Source organism: Carassius carassius, chromosome 33, assembly GCF_963082965.1.
Source record: "Carassius carassius chromosome 33, fCarCar2.1, whole genome shotgun sequence".
Classification (NCBI taxonomy): domain Eukaryota; kingdom Metazoa; phylum Chordata; class Actinopteri; order Cypriniformes; family Cyprinidae; genus Carassius; species Carassius carassius.
In genome coordinates this window covers 18,718,553-18,739,986 of record NC_081787.1, presented here as the reverse complement: position 1 = coordinate 18,739,986, position 21,434 = coordinate 18,718,553, and the positions used below count along the sequence as shown (strand labels likewise).

General features: G+C 37.8%; 1 protein-coding gene and 1 long non-coding RNA gene across 2 annotated transcripts; both read left to right on the top strand.

The window, feature by feature from the left end:
* Window positions 1–14,228: 14,228 nt before the first annotated feature.
* LOC132114285 (uncharacterized) lies at window positions 14,229–14,762 on the top strand. Its single transcript, XR_009425278.1, has 2 exons — window positions 14,229–14,276; window positions 14,397–14,762. It is a non-coding gene; the product is annotated as an uncharacterized LOC132114285 (long non-coding RNA).
* A 3,395-nt stretch (window positions 14,763–18,157) lies between these two features.
* Window positions 18,158–20,385, top strand: LOC132114284 (uncharacterized). Its single transcript, XM_059522398.1, has 7 exons — window positions 18,158–18,293; window positions 18,417–18,493; window positions 18,599–18,779; window positions 18,915–19,163; window positions 19,254–19,425; window positions 19,836–19,984; window positions 20,156–20,385. The coding sequence occupies exons 1-7, from the start codon at window positions 18,275–18,277 to the stop codon at window positions 20,383–20,385; spliced, it is 1,077 nt and encodes a 358-aa protein (XP_059378381.1). The 5' UTR covers window positions 18,158–18,274.
* Window positions 20,386–21,434: the final 1,049 nt, after the last annotated feature.

The following is a 21,434-nucleotide window of genomic DNA, read 5'->3' as shown; positions in this document are numbered from 1 at the left end:
TGCTTTTAATACGTTTTAATGTAAATCCAAAAAAATAAAACAAATTAAAAATAAATAAATAAATAAAAAAGTATTTTTACATCTTGCAGTTCATTCATATCAGTTTATATCTAAATATTTTGCTCACAGATCATTATTAACATTCTGTATATAATTCAATTTTATTTTCTCTCCCCTTTTTTATTATTTTTATTTTTAGCTGAAAAGACGTAAAGGAAGCAGTCAGCCCAGTGGTGTTTCTGGAGAGGTATTCCTTCAGAAATGGAGAAAACTGAAAGCTGCGGAGGCAGACATTTGCAGCAGTAAGTCTGTGATAGTTTGTCCCTTTTATCAAACATTCCTGCTGTTATCATTTGTACAGCATTTATTGTTTCTTAAACTGTTGCACTGTCCAAATACACAGATTTGCCATCTTTGCACTTGACCACTTGATTACTTATTTGACGTCTTTCCTGTATTTGGCCTAGTGTTCTAGTGAGCATGATGACCATAAGTGTGTGTCGAACTTTTCATGACCTGATGACTGTGTTTCCCAATCCTGGTCCTGGAGAACCCCAACACTGCACGGTTTTGGTGTCTCTCTTATCTGACAAACACACTTTTGAGGTCTTGAAGTCTTCACTGATGAGCTGATGAGTTGAATCAGGTGTTTGAATAGGGAGACATCTCAAATGTGCAGTGTTGGGGTTCTCCAGGATCAGGATTGGGAGCCACTGCCTTATGGGACACACTCAGGGCCGTGCAGAGACCTTTGGAGGGGCAGGCACTCAAAGTATAAAAGGGGCACATGGAACAAGGCTTTAAATGGCACTGTTCAAAATATCAATACAGCAATATATTGTGATGCATTCCTTACTGATTCGCGTATCGATATGGATGATTATGTATTGATACGGCAGTAAATGCTCTGATGCAGTTTTGAAAAAGAAAAAAAGAAAAGACAATTTTAAGTTTAAAAGTTAAAAAAAATATTTTCTTTCCACCTAATAATAGCTCTGGGATCAAAAACTGAAATGTCTTAAGTTGTCCCAACCTGATGTCTTTTTCTTCTCTGTTCTACAGAATAATTAAGAACAGCTGTTATAGTAAAAACTATAGAAAACACTTGTGCCTCTACATTTTCCTCTTTCTCACCAGACTCTGTCTCCTGGCTTGCTGTTTCCTGCTCCCTTTCTGTCACTTGTGCCTCTACATTTCCCTCTTTTTCTTCCTCTGTCTCCATTTCCTCATCTGGGGCCCGTTTCACAAAGGAGGTTAAGTGAAAACTCTGAGTATGTTTACCCTGAAATGAGGGAAACTCTAGGTTTCCTGTTTCAGAATGGGAGGTTTGTCAAACCTGAGAAAGCAGGGTAAGTCAAGCCCGTTTCTGAAAGAGAGGTAACTTACACTCAGAGTCAGTTACCATGGTAACTTACACTATGAACCTAACCTGGTTGGGTGCAGGTTTTCTTCGATAAACCCAGAGTTTATTTCGGTCTCCTCCCCCTTTTTAAACACTTCATTAATGCACACCGGAAAAATGCTCCTCTTACTAATTTTTTTTTTTTTTTTTTTTTTTTTTTGCCCAAGTACAAATATAAAAAAAATATATAAAATAAAGATTGATTTTCTATATAAGAAAATGATATAAGAAATGTTGTCTTGTTTCCTGGGGGGGATCTAAATTAAGTGCATTTTACTTAAGCAAAATTATATGCCAGTGTGGTAATAAAAATAATCTTAATGCAAATGTTAAACCTTATTCTGAGTGTCTATTACTAAGTGCAAATCTACTGTAGCTCCGCCCTCCATCGACACATAAGGTTAAATATGACACATGTGAATAATGGCTTCAGTGATGTAGGCACTAGGCAGTAATGTTTTTGGCACGGAAACTAGCTTGTAACGTGATTGATTGGGTTACACCAGAGACTCCGGCTTTTACCAAGCTCATTCTTCTCACTTTTCCCATCACGTCACATTAGAATTTATTTTCAATAAAAATGAACAAAATTTTCTAAAAGTGGAAGTAAAGTGCCTAACAAGTGTTTAATAATGATACAACTATTTATAATTGTAATAAATATAATAATTTACAATATGTTATTATTGCATCCTGTTAATGTTTAACAATACTGAGGTGCAAATGTATCTGCCTGTATAAAGTATAACTAGCATCTAATTATTATTTACACTTAGCCTGTTGCAAAGAACTGCTACTTTTACATGGTAAATAGATCACGATTTTCACTGTAAATTCTTTCTGTAAATAGCATTTAGAGCTACTTGCACTTAGCCTACTGTAAATAGGATCTATTGCGAGTGAGTGAAGTGAGTGAGTGAAGTGACATTCAGCCAAGTATGGTGACCCATACTCAGAATTTGTGCTCTGCATTTAACCCATCCGAAATGCACACACACAGAGCAGTGAACACACACACCCGGAGCAGTGGGCAGCCATTTATGCTGCGGCGCCCGGGGAGCAGTTGGGGGTTCGATGCCTTGCTCAAGGGCACCTAAGTCGTGGTATTGAAGGTGGAGAGAGAACTGTACATGCACTCCCCCCACCCACAATTCCTGACGGCCCGGGACTCGAACTCACAACCTTTCGATTGGGAGTCTGACTCTCTAACCATTAGGCCACGACTTCCCCAATTGCTAAGAAAGTATGTTAATTCCACTTAGTGTAAATAGCCACTGCCGTATTTTTCTTACTCTATTGGCAGATCGTTTGTAAAATAAGAAAAATGCACTTAAAATATTATTATTAATATTATTATTTTATATATATTTTTTGCCCATGAGATACCATAAAATGATAAGCTATTAGTTCATTAATCTAATGTCCTGCCGGTTTTCACCTGTGATATTATAACACTGAGAAGAATTACATTTGTATTGAGTCTGAAGTATGCAGATGGATTTTTGGCGGGAGCTGTTGCCATGGTGAATCGTAATATCAGCGCTCCATTGATACTGGCTTTTTATAGATGTGGTGCACGCACTTAACTCAGAGTAAGTCAATTTAGAGTTGATTAAACCAACTCATTTCAGCTGTTCTGTAAGCGAAAACTCAGAGTTTCCCATCTCAGGTTAAGTCAACTCAGAGTTCAAGTTTAAACTCAGAGTTGGTTGAACCTCCTTAGTGATTTTAACCATCACTACTGTCTACTCTTGCACCTAATCAATAAGTCCACCTTAAATATTGATACAAAACATTTAACAACTGATACACTGGAATATAGTGATTAATATTATTATTACTGTTGCAGTTGTAGTTGTCTAAAATTGAACACCTTTGCAATGTAAACAAATGACAGGCTACAAGTGTTATTCATCTCCTTCACACTGCACTTTGATGTCAGGTGTCAGATGTCAAAATATATATATATATATATTTGTGTCACATTTAAATATAATTATATTTTAATTCATTTATTAATTGTTTTTATTTTTATAGTGATAATTCAGAGAATGAGAAAATCTGAATAAACCTTACCAGTGTTGTGATAATTATTTTTAAGGCACTCTATGTTTTAAAAAATAAATAAATACTGTAATATAATACTAGTTTAGTCAAATAACATAAAAAAGACCATACCCCTCGATGCCTGTGAAACTTTTCTCCCTCAAACAGCACGCTATCGTTACTCTACACTACAGACTACACACTGCAATATAAACATATCTGCATGTTCTCTGTGACGGTAGGTGAAAGGACAGTCTGGAAGCAAATGCGAGTTAACAAGTTTAATGAGATGATATGAATCTGAGTACACAAACAAACAGGGACGATGAGACAACGATAATCCGTGGTGATGGTGAAGAGGTGAGGAATCCAGTTGAGGGCGGAGAGAAGGTGAGTAATCCGGATGACGTCAGCGTGTAGGCAGCAGGAGAGAGTGGCACAGGAACTGCGGTGAACAGAGCTGTCTGTGGCTGAGTGAACGTGCGGAGAGTGGATGAGGTTCTAAGGAAAACACAAACATCCAAACGCAAAACAACACTGAGAGCCGAACGAACAGGGGAACCACAACGAACATTTAGACAACGATCTCACAAACACAAGACGTGAGACAAGCCATTATAAAGTGGACGAGTAATGAGTGGCAGCTGTTGCTGATACAAGTAACGGAGACGCCCACAACTAATCAGTGCAGACGCGGAACACACAGAATTCACCACAAAGTGTAAACACTCCGAGATCACGGTTTACCAACCGTGACAGTACCCCCCCCCCCTCTAAGAACTCCTCCTGGAGTTCCCAGAAGGGCCTACCTGCTGTTTGTAGTCATCAATAAGGGAGTGATCCAATATGTCCCTAGCAGGTACCCAACTCCTCTCCTCCGGACCGTAACCTTCCCAGTCTACCAGATACTGGAATCCTCGTCCCCTTCGTCTCGAGTCCAGAATACGATTAACCGAATATGTCGGTTCCCCATCTACGAGACGCGGCGGCGGGGGAACCAGAGTAGGCGGATTAATACGTGCATAAAACACGGTCTTAATTTTGGACACATTAAAGGCGGGGTGTATCCTCTTGTACGCAGGAGGTAGATTGAGGCGGACTGTCACCGGACTAATGATTTTGGTGATAGTGAACAGGCCGATAAATTTGGGAGCTAATTTATTAGAACGGATCGCAGAGGAATGTTACTGGTAGAAAGCCACACTTTTTGACCCACGACGTAGACGGGAGGCTTTGACCGGTGGCGATCGGCCTTGGCCTTAGTGCGCTCCCTCACCCGGAGCAGAGTCTCGCGGGCTCTGGTCCAGGTGCGGTGACACCTCTGGACAAACGCGTGAGCGGAGGGGACCACGACTTCAGATTCCAGACTGGGAAACACTGGTGGCTGGTACCCTACACTACACTGAAACGGCGAGAGGCCCGTAGCTGACACTGGCAACGAATTGTGGGCGTACTCCACCATAGAGAGTTGTTGACTCCAGGAAGAAGGATTCTTGGAGACCAAACATCGCAACGTCCTCTCTAAATCTTGGTTGGCTCGCTCAGATTGTCCGTTGCTTTGGGGGTGATAACCTGACGACAAACTAACTGACTTCCCTAACAATTTGCAAAACTCTTTCCAAAATTTGGATATAAACTGAGATCCCCTGTCCGAAACCACGTCTACCGGGAGGCCATGAAGCCGAAAGACGTGATCTAAAACAGTGACCGTTGTCTCCTTGCATGTCGTTAATTTGGGCAAGGGAATGAAATGTGCCGCCTTCGAGAACTGGTCCACTACGGTCAAAACGACGTCATGCCATTAGAGGGCGGAAGGGCGGTAACAAAATCTAGAGCGATATGGGACCAGGGTCTTGAAGGGACAGACAGCGGTTGAAGAAGCCCATCAGGAGGTCGGTTAGATGACTTACCACTGGCACAAACTGAGCAAGCCAAAACAAAATTGCGGACATCGCGAGCCATACGTGGCCACCAGAATCGTTGTCTAACCAACCCATTAGTTCTACCTATCCCTGGGTGACAAGCCACGTTAGAACAATGACCCCACTGGACAACTTCGGACCTTAACTCCTCCGGCACAAATAAACGGTTCCGTGGGCAACCGGACGGAGGCGTTACCCCTTCTAAGGCCATCTTGACCTTCGACTCGACCTCCCATACGAGTGCTGAGACCACTAATTTCTCAGGCAAAATACACTCGGGAGTAACGGGAGGGGCGGAGGGATCAAAAAGACGTGACAAAGAATCGGATTTGACGTTTTTGGAACCCGGGCGGTACGATAGGGTAAATTAGAAACGATCGAAAAAAAGTGCCTACCGAGCCTGCCTGGAATTGAGTCTTTTGGCAGTTCTGATGTATTCTAAATTCTTGTGATTGGTCCAAACAATAAAGGGAACCCCTGAACCCTTGGAGAGCCCGAACTGCATCACCAAGTACTCAAAGTGCCCTCTAGAGGTGTTAAAGGCAGTTTTCCATTCATCCCCCTTCCTGATGCGGACCAAATGATTAGCATTATGTGAACTCCACATCGTTCTTGTAAAATAATAACAAGTAAATAAACATCAAAATCACTTCGCTGAGAATGAAACACCACTTACCAGCTGCCGCGGTGTTAATAATATCCTCTAGCTATTAAAAAATGCGCGTGCAACACTTACCTTCCTATCGCATTAGCAGATTTAATTAATATATCCTCCCCGAAAAAATTACTTTCCAAAATATACAAAATTATAGCTAATTCAATTAAAACCATAACTTTACCAACAATCAAATGGAAAGAAGACCTTTCGATTGCTCCTGATACCGACTTCTGGACTCAAATTTGTAAAAATATTTATTCCATGACTAAAAACGTCAACCTTCAGCTCATACAGTATAAGACTCTTCATAGAACACACTACACTGGGGAAAGGCTGGCTAAAATGGGATTCACATTAGGAATTTGCTCACACTGCTCACAAAACTGTCCGGACACATATATCCATGCCACATGGCACTGCCCACCCATTAAACACTTTTGGAAAGACGTCATTGAATCCCTGTCCCGCCTCCTGGGCTGCCGCATTCCATTATCCCCCTTACTCTGTCTACTAGGTGAAAAAAAAAGAAAGAGAAAAGAAAAAGGAAAAAAGAAAAAAGAAAAAAAAGGAAGAGAGGGAAAAAAAAACATGCACACTGACACAGAAACTAGGAGAGGTGTGGTATGTGGTGGGTGTGTGTCACACGTGTGTGTATTGTTATTATTGTTATTATTATTATTATCATTATTACTACAATAATTATTATTGATATCACTGTCGCCGTCAACGCAAAGTGTTATCATAATCACCATCTTTAGCATTACTATTATTATACTTTTTGTATTTTGTTTTTTATTATTACTATTGTTGTTATTATTATTATTATTATTACTATTGTTGTTGTTATTATATTATTATTGATATAACTATTGCAATTGTACTTTCAATACAAAATATTATCATCATCGCCATATTTAGTATTACTATTATTACTGTTATTACTGTTGCTATTATTATTGATATAAATGTTGTTATTATTATTATTGTTATTATTGATTTTATCAATATCAACATCATCACTTTTTTGTGTTAGTATGATTACCAATACTGTTATTTTTATTATCACTATTATCAATGTTATATATTATTATTATTATTGATATTACTATTGCCGTCAACACAACTTATCACCATCCGTAGTATCATTATTGTATTATTACTGTCATTGTTATTACTGATATTACTGTTACCGTCACCACTAAATATTATTATCATTATTATTATACATGCTATTACTATTTAAATAATATTTAATACTTCTACATATTACTATTATTATTTGTCGTTGCTGTTTTTTTTTCATTGTTGTTATTATTACTGTTGTTTTATTGTTGTTTTTGTGTTCTGTTGTTGTGTTATGTGTTTACCTTATGTATAATAAAAAAAGAATTTAAAAAAATGCGCGTGCAGCTGGAGAGGAATCGTCCCGCTCGGAGGAGGTCATCGTCGTAAGGTGAAAGGTCATCATGTGGGTCATTTTATTTACGGCTAAATGATGATGAATAAATTTGACTAACATTCAGATTGGGCATGGGCAGGCATTCACAAAAGGGCATGTTATTGCAAAAAATTTACAGAATTTTTACAGAAAATTTGCTTTGACAAAAGGGCACTTTGGGCACCAAGGGGCAAAGGGGCAGGTGCTCAAGCACCCAACGCCCCCCCCCCCCCTTCTGCACGTGCCTGGACACACTTATGTGTTTACAGAGATTTTTAATATCTAATTATCAATATTTCACATACTGTACATTGGACAGCTTTCCGTGACCTCTTGTGAGATCTCGGCAAAAAGTGTGATGATTTATTCCAAAACATGATGTATGATGGGATACACTAAGCGTTGTATAGTGCTCCGGAGCAGTATTGGAGAGGTTTAGTATGTGTTAAGGATGCTGTGCTTTGGCATTATTAAGACCAGAGACAGTCTTGTGCACACACTGTCATGTACACACACTCTCAAGTGGCCAAGAATGCAAGTGTGGGTATCTGGACAGGGTCAAAGTCTTAAAAATGAACCCTAAACACAGTCACACATCACAGTCTTAATAATTCAGTTTAACACTTGTATGATATTGTACAAGCCCCAGGACTGTCTCATCTGACACTATCAAAAGAATTAATATAACTATAGCTTGCTATTAATTACTTGCTTTAAATAATGGATGCATTTAACATTTAATTATACAGCATCTTTACAGAGGCTGCTTTTATGGTCTAAACAAAACCAAATGTAATGTATAAGTTGCATGTAATTTAATAATATTTCCTTCCTTTCTGTCTTACAGGATTGTTTGCAGATAATGCTGTTCTTCTTTTTCAGGTCTACAATATCGAGCTCAACAGCTCTTTTAAAAGCCAACCCTCACAAACCTTCCTAAAAACTAAAAGAGCTATTGCTGAGTCTCATCGAATCTTGCCATGATCAGCTCTTCAGGTACATTTGTTTAAAATATTTTTAAATCAACATTTACTTATAAATTAAATTTAAATTTATGCATTTAGCAGACGCTTTTATCCAAAGCGACTTACAGTGCATTCAGGCTATCAATTTTTACCTATCATGTTCCCGGGGAATCAAACCCCCAACCTTGCGCTTGCTTGCTTGCTAAAGCAATGCTCTACCAGTTGAGCAACAGGAACACTTATCAAATGCTCTTGTCTGAATCTTATTTTAAGTTAACTTAATTATATGTTTAATGAGCAATATTAATTGCACACAGAGTAAGTAGAGATTATCTTGTTTCACAGAAGAGAAGGAAGACCAAGGAAATTATTTGCTCAGGATGAGAAATGAAGATGGCCATCTTGTGCTCAAGCAAACAGAAGTCCTCTGGTATGTGTGTGTTGAAGAAATGCTGTGTTATACAACATTTTATGATGATCTCTCACAGAACTGTTGACAGATGTCAGCCTTGATTTTTTTTTTATACTATTACAATTACAGCATGTTAGCAAAGTGTGACTGGACATTTTTAACCTTATGTTTTTAAAAACACACCACCTGTTTTAAAAGCAGACAAGTATCATGAAATTGGTTTAGTTGATATAAACACCAATTTACATTATTTCATTGTTTTTTAAATGTTATCTTATAAATTGTGGATTGATAGTTGATTGGTTTGAAGCAAGAACTTATACTGCACAGACTAAAACACATTTGTGAGAGAAGTCAGGAACTTTGGAGAAAGATTCTAGAGGAAAAAGACACATTTACTGCAACAATAGATGAATTCTAGAGTCTCTGAGAACTACACATGCTAATGCAGTCTCATGAGCAAGTCCTTTGCCTCTGTAACTTTTTCTTAATTCTTGCAGAATGAAATTTTTATTGCAGTATTTTAATTTGTACAGATGATCTCATCAGCCAAATTAGGAGTTTTGACCAAGTGATGCTCTTGAAAGGAGTGAAAGAAGAGGATGTGGTAAATTCTAAAGGTTTGTAAATCCTGGTAAATCCTAAAGGTTTAGGTTTGCTCGCTCGATCACTTCCTGTTTGTTGTTGGCGGCTGTACTGCGTTTGAGCTCCGTCACTATATTCTTTTTATTGACTATTTTTAACTCAAAAACAATTTTATACATCATCGTTTCCGTTTATATAACGTGTGAATATATCCTCTATTGTATTCTACAACAAAAACAGTCAGAGCGCCTCGCTATCACTAGTTTTATTTTGATCTCCCGGGTCCGCGATTAGCTTTTAGCCCGTTAGCATCAGCGGCGTGGTTGCAGCTAACTGCGCTTACATTGCTAATACTCTATTCACACACATTAACACTGCTGTACTCACTGTTACTTGCTTTAATGGCAGATGAATGTCTCCACTCTGTGCAGCTGAGCTCGAGGCCGTGGGAAAGCAGATTCGCGACCTGGAGGTGAGGCAGGCCCAGCTGAGAGAGCGGAGAGCCGCGCTGGAATCATCCCGGGCTGACGCTCACAAGTCCGGGGTAAGTATACAGCGATCTGCTAACAGTCCCACCACGTCTACTCCGTGTGTTTCTCTGCACAGGCCCGGTGCACCCAGGAAGCGATCTTCTCAGATGTCCTTCACTGCGATGCCGGAACACCACGGACCCTGGGTGCATCCACAGCGGAGGATGCGAGCCGGGTCCCGGGCGACGACTTCTCCCCCTCCTGCCTTCGACATCTCCATCCGGAACCGCTTCGCTCCCCTCCGCGAGACCGACGCGATGCTGTGATCATCGGAGACTCCATCGTAAGTGCTACGTTAGCCGAAGGTAAAGTGCACACTCATTGTTTGCCTGGTGCTCGTGTTCTCGATGTTTCTGCGCAGATACCCGCAATCCTGAAGGCCGACGAGAGCCCCAGAGCGGTGCGACACCACGCTGCGGCAGACGGAGACGCTGAAGAGGGACTTCAGCAGCCTGATCGAGACGGTTTGCAGCACGACGCCCGCGGCGACGATCGTCGTGTCAGGACCACTGCCCACGTATCGACGAGGACACGAAAGGTTCAGTAGACTTTTTGCTTTAAATGAATGGTTGTTGTCATGGTGTAAAGAACAGAAACTGCTATTTGTTAATAACTGGAATCTTTTCTGGGAGCGTCCTAGGCTGTTTCGCGCTGATGGATTACACCCCAGCAGAATCGGAGCGGAGCTGCTCTTTGACAACGTCTCCAGGACACTTCGCTCCATGTGACTAGTAAGACAATTCTCTAATAACTATTATGATGAGTTTTGTACTTGCGCTGTAAAAACTATTTAGACTGTGTCTGTTCCCCGAATAGTGAGGTCAAAATATAATGTAGGATCTAGAAAAAATCTTATCTTAATTAAACCAGAAAAATGTAAAGTAAATGAACAAAAACAATTTTTAAAGTTTGGGCTCATAAATATTAGATCACTCACACCCAAAGCAGTTATTGTAAATGAAATGATCACAGAAAATAGTTTTGATGTACTCTGCTTGACTGAAACCTGGCTAAAACCAAATGATTATTTTGGTCTAAATGAGTCTACTCCACCAAACTACTGTTATAAGCATGAGCCCCGTCAGACTGGTCGTGGAGGAGGTGTTGCAACAATATATAGTGATATTCTCAATGTTACCCAGAAAACAGGATAAAGGTTTAACTCTTTTGAAATACTTCTGCTAAATGTTACACTTTCAGACATGCAAAAGAAGTCTAATGTATCTCTTGCTCTGGCTACTGTGTATAGACCACCAGGGCCGTATACAGAATTCCTAAAAGAATTTGCAGATTTCCTCTCAGACCTTCTAGTTACAGTTGATAAGGCGCTAATCATGGGAGATTTTAATATTCACGTTGATAATGCAAATGATACATTAGGACTTGCGTTTACTGACCTAATAAACTCCTTTGGAGTCAAGCAAAATGTCACCGGGCCCACTCATCGTTTTAATCATACACTAGATCTAATTATATCGCATGGAATCGATCTTACTGCTATAGATATTGTACCCCAAAGTGATGATATTACAGTCCATTTCCTTGTATCGTGCATGCTGCGTATAACTGATATTAACTATATGTCTCAGCGTTACCGTCTGGGCAGAACTATTGTTCCAGCCACCAAAGACAGATTCGCAAATAACCTGCCTGATCTATCTCAACTGCTATTTGTACCCAAAAATACACATGAATTAGACGAAATTACTGACAACATGGGCACTATTTTCTCTAATACATTAGAAGCTGTTGCCCCCATCAAATTGAAAAAGGTTAGAGAAAAATGTACTGTGCCATGGTATAACAGTAATACTCACTCTCTCAAGAAAGTAACTCGTAGTCTTGAACGCAAATGGAGAAAAACTAACTTGGAAGTTTTTAAAATTGCATGGAAAAACAGTATGTCCAGCTATAGACAGGCTCTAAAAACTGCTAGGGCAGAGCATATCCACAAACTCATTGAAAATAACCAAAACAATCCAAGGTTTTTATTTAGCACAGTGGCTAAATTAACAAATTACCAGACGCCACCTGATTCAAATATTCCACCAACGTTAAATAGTAATGACTTTATGAATTTCTTCACTGATAAAATAGATAACATTAGAAATACAATAGCGAATGTAGATTCTACAGCATCTAACACTTCAGTTTCATCCATCGCACCCAAAGATAAACTGCAGTGCTTTACAAATATAGGACAGGAAGAGCTAAATAAACTTATCACTGTATCTAAACCAACAACATGTTTATTAGATCCTGTACCCACTAAATTACTAAAAGAGCTGTTACCTGTAGCCGAAGAACCGCTTCTCAATATCATTAACTCGTCGTTATCTTTAGGTCACGTCCCAAAACCATTCAAGCTGGCGGTTATCAAGCCTCTTATTAAGAAACCAAAACTAGATCCTAGTGTACTGGCAAATTATAGGCCTATTTCAAATCTTCCATTTATGTCTAAAATTTTAGAAAAAGTTGTGTCTGCTCAATTGAGCACCTTCCTGCATAAAAATGATCTGTATGAAGAATTTCAGTCACGTTTTAGGCCCCACCATAGCACAGAAACTGCACTTGTTAAAATTACAAATGACCTGCTTCTTGCGTCAGATCAAGGCTGCATCTCATTTCTAGTCTTACTTGATCTTAGTGCTGCGTTCGACACCATAGATCATGACATACTCATAGATCGATTACAAAACTATACAGGTATTCAAGGGCAGGCTCTAAGATTGTTTAGATCCTACCTGTCCGATCGCTACCATTTTGTTTACTTAAATGGGGTGTCATCTCATTTATCATCAGTAAAATATGGAGTGCCACAAGGATCCGTCCTAGGTCCCCTTCTATTTTCAATATACATGTTGCCCCTTGGTAATATTATTAGAAAATACGGAATTAGCTTCCACTGTTATGCTGATGATACTCAGCTATATATCTCAACGAGACCAGATGAAACTTCCCAATTATCTAAGCTAACAGTGTGAGTGTGTTAAAAATGTAAAAGATTGGATGACAAATAATTTTCTCCAATTAAATTCGGATAAGACAGAGATATTAATTATTGGACCAAAAAACACCACACAGAATCTTGTAGATTACAATCTGCAACTAGACGGATGTACTGTTACTTCCTCTACAGTCAGAAATCTGGGTGTTATATTGGACAGCAATTTGTCTTTTGAAAATCCTATTTCCAATGTTACAAAAACTGCATTCTTCCATCTTAGAAACATTGCCAAGCTACGAAACATGTTATCTGTTTCTGATGCAGAAAAGCTAGTTCATGCTTTCATGACCTCTAGACTGGACTATTGTAATGCACTTCTAAGTGGTTGTCCTGCTTCGTCAATAAACAAGCTACAGGTAGTCCAAAATGCAGCAGCTAGAGTCCTTACCAGGTCAAGAAAATATGATCATATTACCCCAATTTTACAGTCTCTGCACTGGCTACCTATTAAGTTCCGTATCAGTTACAAATTATCATTACTTACCTATAAGGCCCTAAATGGTTTAGCTCCTGCGTACCTAACTAGCCTTCTACCACGCTACAACCCATCACGCATCCTAAGGTCACAAAACGCTGGACTTTTGGTAGTTCCTAGGATAGCAAAGTCCACTAAAGGAGGTAGAGCTTTTTCACATTTGGCTCCCAAACTCTGGAATAGCCTTCCTGATAATGTTCGGGGTTCAGACACACTCTCTCTGTTTAAATCTAGATTAAAAACGCATCTCTTTCGCCAAGCGTTCGAATAATGTATCTCTTAAATTGTGAGTGTAGTTGCATCTGCATTTTTATTCTTTAGCTTGGGTTAAACTAATTTTACTTTGTTGGATCAGCAGCTATGCTAATGATGTCTCTATTTTGTTTCTATGTTTTGCCACGGGATTTACATCCCGTGGTAACTAGGATTTACACAAGCTCCAGTCTGGATCCAGAACACCTGAGAAGAGATGATGCTGACCCTCAGAGGACCCCAGATGATCCTAACCTTGAATCAACAAACAGAACTAACAATTATTGCTACATGTGTGACTGCATCATATAATTACTATTAATTAATAATATTGATAGTTCATCATCTAGCTGACTACGTCTTGTATTATTATTATTATTTTTATTTTTCTAAAATCCTGTCAAACGTGCACAAACTACTAGCTACTACTAAATATTGTAGAAACATAATTTTCTGTAAAGTTGCTTTGTAACGATTTGTATTGTAAAAAGCGCTATACAAATAAACTTGAATTGAATTGAATTGAATTGAATCATCTTCAAAGAAAAAGCTTCTCAAAAGGTCTTAAAGCAGCTTGAAGAATGGTAAGTGTACAGTACTACAAGGGCCATGGTTGCTCACCCTGCTAAAATCACACAGAACATAAGCTGAGCTCTCTGTCCAATAAACAACTACATCAGAATTGTTTGTTTCACTTTGACCAGGTCTGGGATCTTAGGACTGAGAGATCCTCTGGCTTAGAAAAGCTACACCACATCAGTGCTGGATATCAACCACAAACTGTTTCCAGACAAGAGAGAAGAAGATCATGATGGGGAGATGAAACCAGTTTAGATGTGATGATAAGGTATCATTATTTTCTGAAACAGTATCACATGTCTTATATGTATCACAGTTGACTGGATGGGACTGTGTGACTTTTAAGGACATTTCATCACTCATCTGTGTGAACTGATTAATATATGAGGTTAATGTATTTTTGATGATAATTATTTTCCTTGAATCTTATTTGTCTCGATGCTACTTTATCAACTTTATAGTCTATGCTTCAATAAAATGAAAATGGTGAATATTGTGTTCTGAAGATTCTTGGTAAATACATCATTTTACTAGGTAGGCTCATATGTGTTTATTTTAGACTTGGAAAAACTACATATTAATTATTGGGATTATTTTTTACTTAAGACATAAACATTTTAGATCTGATTAATAACATCTGGGACATCAGTACACGAGAAAGTTATTTTTTATATTTTAGTAACAAATATTCAAATTTTTTGTGAAATAAAGGGAGTTAAGAGATTAATTATTTTGCATAACAAGATGGTGCCATGGTCTTGAGGGATACTTGAGGGATAACTGAAAATGTAGCAGGAATGATCAATGTGGATCTTGTACTCCATTAAAGCCAAGAGCATGCACATTACTGATGTCCAGCACCTGAGGAGCAAGATACGGGGGTGAGGAGGACATTTTTACACTGATTTTTGCTAATTAGTTTATATATATATATATATATATATATATATATATATATATATTAGTATTCTTAGCATGAATGAATTTCATGAATGAATGAACTGCATGAATTTGTCCTTGTGTAATAGTGAAGTATCACAATGTGTATACATTGTCCTTGATTACTGCTTTACAGTGGGGAATAGATAACGGCAAGTTGTTGCAGGTTCATCCATTATATTTATTGCCATTTACTTCAAAAATAAAATAAATAATCTATTATTTTCATTATTAAATAATTTCTTTCTAATCTTTCCATGTTTCATCAGATGGCCCCACAATGTGCTGTCTAAAGCTATATACTAGCCATGATGTAAAAATAGAAAACGGTGGACTATGAAAACTGTCAGATGTAAATGTGACTCAGCTCAGTTTGTTGTCCATGATGAGAAGAATACATATGTGTAGGTTTTACTGCCCTTCTACCCCCAGGGGCCCAGTAGCACCCCTTGAAGAGCCCAAAACTGTACATTTCAAATGGCTGTAAATCAGAGTCTAATTATCATATCAAAGAGAAAATGGGCAGGATTATTACTTATGCTATGCTGATAAAATAATGTTGAGCTCATTTTTCAGAAATAAATGGAAAGCTGGCATAAAGGCATTTTAAAGGGGTGATAAAACACGATTTCACTTTTCTAACTTTAGCTAGTGTGTAATGTTCCTGTTTGAGCATAAACAACATCTGCAAAGTTACAACGTTCAAAGTTTTAAGCAAAGGGAGATATTTGCTTTTAAAGAAATCCATTTCTAAGGACTACAGCAAACGGCCGGTAGGGACTACACGACATTCCTCCAGGGTTGCTGACATCACTAAGCCCAAAACCCCTCCTCCGAGAATAATAAATTAGGGGGGGCGGGGTGGGGAGCGAGGCCATTTTATATTGCTGTGGAGATTGAGAAGAGTTGTTGTATGCTGGAGTGTCATTGCCGCGATGCCGACGAAACGCTGTTATTTTCATCCGGATTGCAGGTCCACTTTGTTCAGCCTTCCTAGGGACGGGGAAGTTAGGGATCAATGGTTAAAATTTATTTTTAACTCGGTCCCTCAAAATTATTACCCAAATCTCGCTCTCTGTGCTGCTCATGATTTTACGGAGGAAAGCTTCCACAATCTTCGCGAGTTCAATGCAGGATTCGCCCAACGGCTTGTCCTGAAAGATGGAGCAGTTCCAACTTTAAAAACAGAAGCTGTTTACGGGCCACAACTTGTAAGTATGACTTATTTTTCGTCGATGTGTTTTACTGTAATAGTTTGTATTGCTTATTGTACATTGTATCAAGGAAGTGAACAAATAACAACGCTGTTTGGCTCAGCAAACCAGTTTGTTAAATGCTCATTCATGCATTCGACAAACCCCTAACGTTAACGTTACAAACTTTTTTTCTTAATCTCAACCGCGAACTTGGAATTAGTGTATATCATTATTTGATTAGAGCGTTTATGTATTGTTTATCTACATGTTTGTTTATCTGCAGGCATGCTAAACATGGTTCTGTGTTTGATTTGGCTACTATAGTAAATCCAATGTTTAGTGTTCGTTTTGGGTTAATAGTTATAGCGACAGATATTTGGCTATAAGCGTTCTAAAAATACAAAAGTAACGATTCCATTCAGTACCGATCTTCACTCTTTAATAAAAAAAAAATCCATTTGATGACTAATATAATTTGTTAGAACAATTATATGAAATTCTTGCTTATGACGCTTATTTTTTGTGGTCCAATGATTATTATCCAGTAATTAATTTTTTCCTACTATTTTACATGACAAATATATGTTTTAAGCTGTAATTTGATCATTGATTACATATTGTCATTATTTCTTACAGACAACATCTCAGCAGGGTTCGAGTTCCCAAGAGCTCCCCACTACATCTACACTTCATGAAGTTGGATGTCAGTCAGACCCTATAGAGACCGAAACTGTAGCCAAAGATGCGATCAGTGGGCACACAACTTTCAATGGGTACATTGAGCAGTTTCCACTTAAGGAGCAAAGGTATGAAATACAGACATTAAATGTGTTTGTGTTACTTTATCATATGCAGTTCTAGTACATATTGTCTTTTTTATTATAATTGTTATACCGGCTACTGAAACTTATGTGTATTAGAAAGTGGCTTATGTTTCTCACTGTAAAAAAATTGTAATAGCATGACAGATGGTTATGAGTAATTGTATTTTTTACTTTTTTTTGTACTTGTAGGCATTCAGGCAACATATTATGGTCATGATGTGGGCACCCAAACAACTGACATGTTTCCTGATGTGCAGCTGTCTTCAACACCAGTAAGGGGCTCAGTCTTCAGGCCCAGTAAGAGACCTCGTCTGGTGTTAGATGAGGAAGAAGAATCAGAATTAAATGTCGAACCCACCGATTCCACATATAACCCAGATTCTGTTGTTACTGAAGAATCAGAATTGGCGTAAGATATAAATACATATTTACACACTTTTTTACCAATACATTTGTGTTTAAAAAAATATATAAAACATGAAAGCAACTTCCTAATATTTATTCTTTTTATATTGCCTTAGGCTAGATCCACAGCCCGACCACAGCGATAACAAATACATTGTTTTTGAAAGCTGTCTTCGAGAGCTGTTTGTGTCCTGTCCAATTTGTAAGACAAAGTGTGTTGTCCAGATCAGACGAAGGGGGACTTTTGTTGCATTCACCCAGCTTTGTGAAAAGTGTAACTACTACAGACAGTGGCAGAGCCAGCCCATTGTAGGGAGTACCCCACTTGGAAACCTGCTATTGTCTACTGCAACGTATTTTACCGGTGGATCTTTTAAACAACTAGAGAAGGTATTACAATTACAATAAAATTCACAAAAAAATACTGTGTTGTTTCATTATGTATGTACTGTATGATTTCTATGATTTCTATGTTAATAGATTTTCAAGGCCATGAAGCTCCAGATGATGCATTTCGTAACTTTTAGGATTCATGCCCGGAATTTCATTGAGCCTACCATAATACACAAGTGGAACCAAGATCAACTGAATCTTATAAGACAGCTGCAAGAGGGAGGAAATGTTGCTGTGGCTGGAGATATGCGTGCTGACACGCCAGGTACGTTTACAGTATATTAAAAAAAATCACGCCGTTTATTTTATAGTCTTTGAGTTTTCCTAAAATATTATGATACTGATGTTCTCAGTAATGTTATATATATGATTATGATGTTTACAATAGGACACTCAGCAAAATTTGGCAGCTACACCATTATGCACATGGAAACCAACAAAATTCTGGATCTTCAACTAGTTCAGGTTAGTAATTAAGCATTTAAAAAATTTATTTACATTTTCTTTTATCTGTTATTGTTTATACTCTACTCTGTTTATACATTTGAAATGTTGTGTACCCAACAACAGAGCAACGAGGTTGGTGGAAGTTATCATATGGAAAAGGAGGGATTGAAGCGTTGTCTCGATAAGCTCGAGTCTAATGGTTTAGCTGTTGACTACATCGTTACCGATCGCCATCCGCAGATTCAGAAGTACCTGAGGGACCGCAATATCACTCAGTTCTATGACGTGTGGCACTTTGAGAAAGGTAATTATTTATCTTTGTATTATTAATTGATTCTTATTCAGTTAATTGTTCAACCTAACATGTACATTTTTATTTTTGTGGTAATTTGATTATCTTGAAATAATGATTGTACAACCAAGCTTTTACTTTGTACAGGTTTATCTAAGAAACTTGACAAACTTTCAAAAATGAAGGACTGTGAGGTGCTGAAAAAATGGTTGCACAGCATCAAAAACCATGTTTACTGGAGTGCGATTTCCTCTGAGTCTGGGCCAGAAAAGGTGGCGAAGTGGAATTCACTGCAGAACCACATCCAAAATGTACATGTTCATGAGAACCACCTCTTCCCTAAGTGTGAACACCCAGACAAAGTTTCCAGGGATCCAAAAAAATGGATCCAACCAGGTATGACTGTATAGAGAGACAAATGACAATAAAATGACAGTAAACTAGTAAAATTGAGATTTTCTTCATATTTTATCTGTTTGGTTACAGGATCAATAGCGCTCCATAAAGTGGAAAAGCTATTATACAACAAGAGAGTTCTCAAGGATATAGAAAAGCTCAGCCACAACTTTCAGACGTCATCACTGGAGGCTTTCCACAGTCTGATTTTGCGTTTTGCCCCAAAGAACGTGATTTTCCCTTTCATAGGAATGTTGTGCAGGTAATAATCTTTGACATATTCAGTAATATTTATAAGCATTGTTTCTAACAATTGTTATGGAAATGTTTTTTTATTCATTATTTTATTAATATTAATGATCTTTCCCTATAATAAATAATGTTCTTTCCTAATAAGGAAGAAAAAGGTTAAATAGGTTAGGAGCCTTGCCTGTGGCCCTACAGTATGTTATCTATGATATGAGTAGCAGAGATATAAAGAGCTATAAAGCCTCCCATCTTGGCGAGCACTCACATTCTTTTGACTGACTGTGCGACTGTGAGCCTTTCTTGCAAGAAAGAAACCATTATAATCATTGATTGAACATTTGTCTCTTATTCTGAATTGTTTGTTTATTTGTCACAACACAGTCTACTAATCTTCATATTTTATGGATTGTGCACTGATTACAGGCTGTATCTTGCAGCAATGCACTATAATGAAAATGCTAACCGTGAGCAGGCAACAACAACTGAAGGACAGGCTGTGTATAAGATCGTTTTTCCAAAGTCCAAAAAAGGGGAATGCACAGCAAAGCCAGTTATAATAGAACCAACATACAGTAAGTTTGTTTTCTTAACAATAATATATAAAAAAAGCTATAATAAAATAAATATAAGCTTACAAAAAATATTTATAAATATTACACAAATGTTAATTATAAAACTAAGGTAGATTATTTATCAGTAATTATGTAAAACCATAGAGTGACTCAGTATTCTGTTTTTTACAGACTATGTCGATGACCTTATGAGCCTTCTGTTACATAAAGTCTTTGTGGACCCCAAGCCATATGCGGAAGAGCTGCATGCAATCCCCATTCCACCTCCTCTGTCATCACAGTATGAAAAACCTTCCAAAGAAGAGGTGATTGCCCAGCGTGTGTCACGATTCAGTCGAGGGGTGGCCGGAACCCAACATACTGTCCCGCTGGATCAGGAAACTGTAGACGGATCCGGTTAACAACACATGAGGGGATGACAACCCTCACACTACGTCCTAGGTAGCCCCAGCACCAGCTGACAAAGCTGCGATAGGCCAGATAACGGAAACGCCTATGACAGGAATAGAAAACCTCAATATTGTGTATAAAACCAGTGGTATATTGGAAACATGTATATGTGATTTGAAAATATGTTTGATAAAAATGTATATTTTGATTAGTTTTTGTCTTTGAATAACTATATAGTAAATATAAATGTGTAAATATATATATTTTGTATCTATTGTCTTTTTATTTATGTTCTTTTACACAACATAATTTCATAAAATTTAATAAATACTTACTCCTCTTCATTTCTGCGTCTCACTGGTCCATAGTCAGCTCTGTAAATATTATTGATATTTTGCAAAGTATACGGATTTAAGCAGTTTGGTTCAAAACCTGGATGCTCAACCATACATTTAGGAGGGTCTGGAACCTCCATCATTTGTTTTACAACCTAAACAGTAATGTAAGACAATGAGAACATACTGTACAATTAACCTATGTTCATCTTTTAAATATGAAAAAAGAATTATACAGAACTATTAACACGTTATGCATAATTTTGGTAATAGCTTATTACTAGTGATGCACCGAAATGAAAATTCTTGGCCGAAACCGAAAAAGAGAAAACCAAGGCCGAAAACCGAAACACCGAAAGAAATTATGCCAATTATTCCATTGCATTTATTGCTATGACCATGTACTAACTTTACTAAAATTAAGACATTGCAATTGCATAAATTAATATTAAAGTTTCAAAGATAATTACAATTACATAAATTATAAAAAACATAAAAATACATAATTACAAATTATGCAAGATTTATTAAGCACATTGCAACAATGCACAGTATAAAATAAAATTCAAACTAAAAATGTATCCCACTCATGTGAATATTAAATAATAATGTACAGGCCTACTGGCCTGCAGAAAGGTTTTAAAATGAACTGTTCTCTCATAAAAACAAAGTGCATTTAGGTCAAGTGCATTTGAAATTGTTCTCTGTAGGACTAGAAAGTGCAT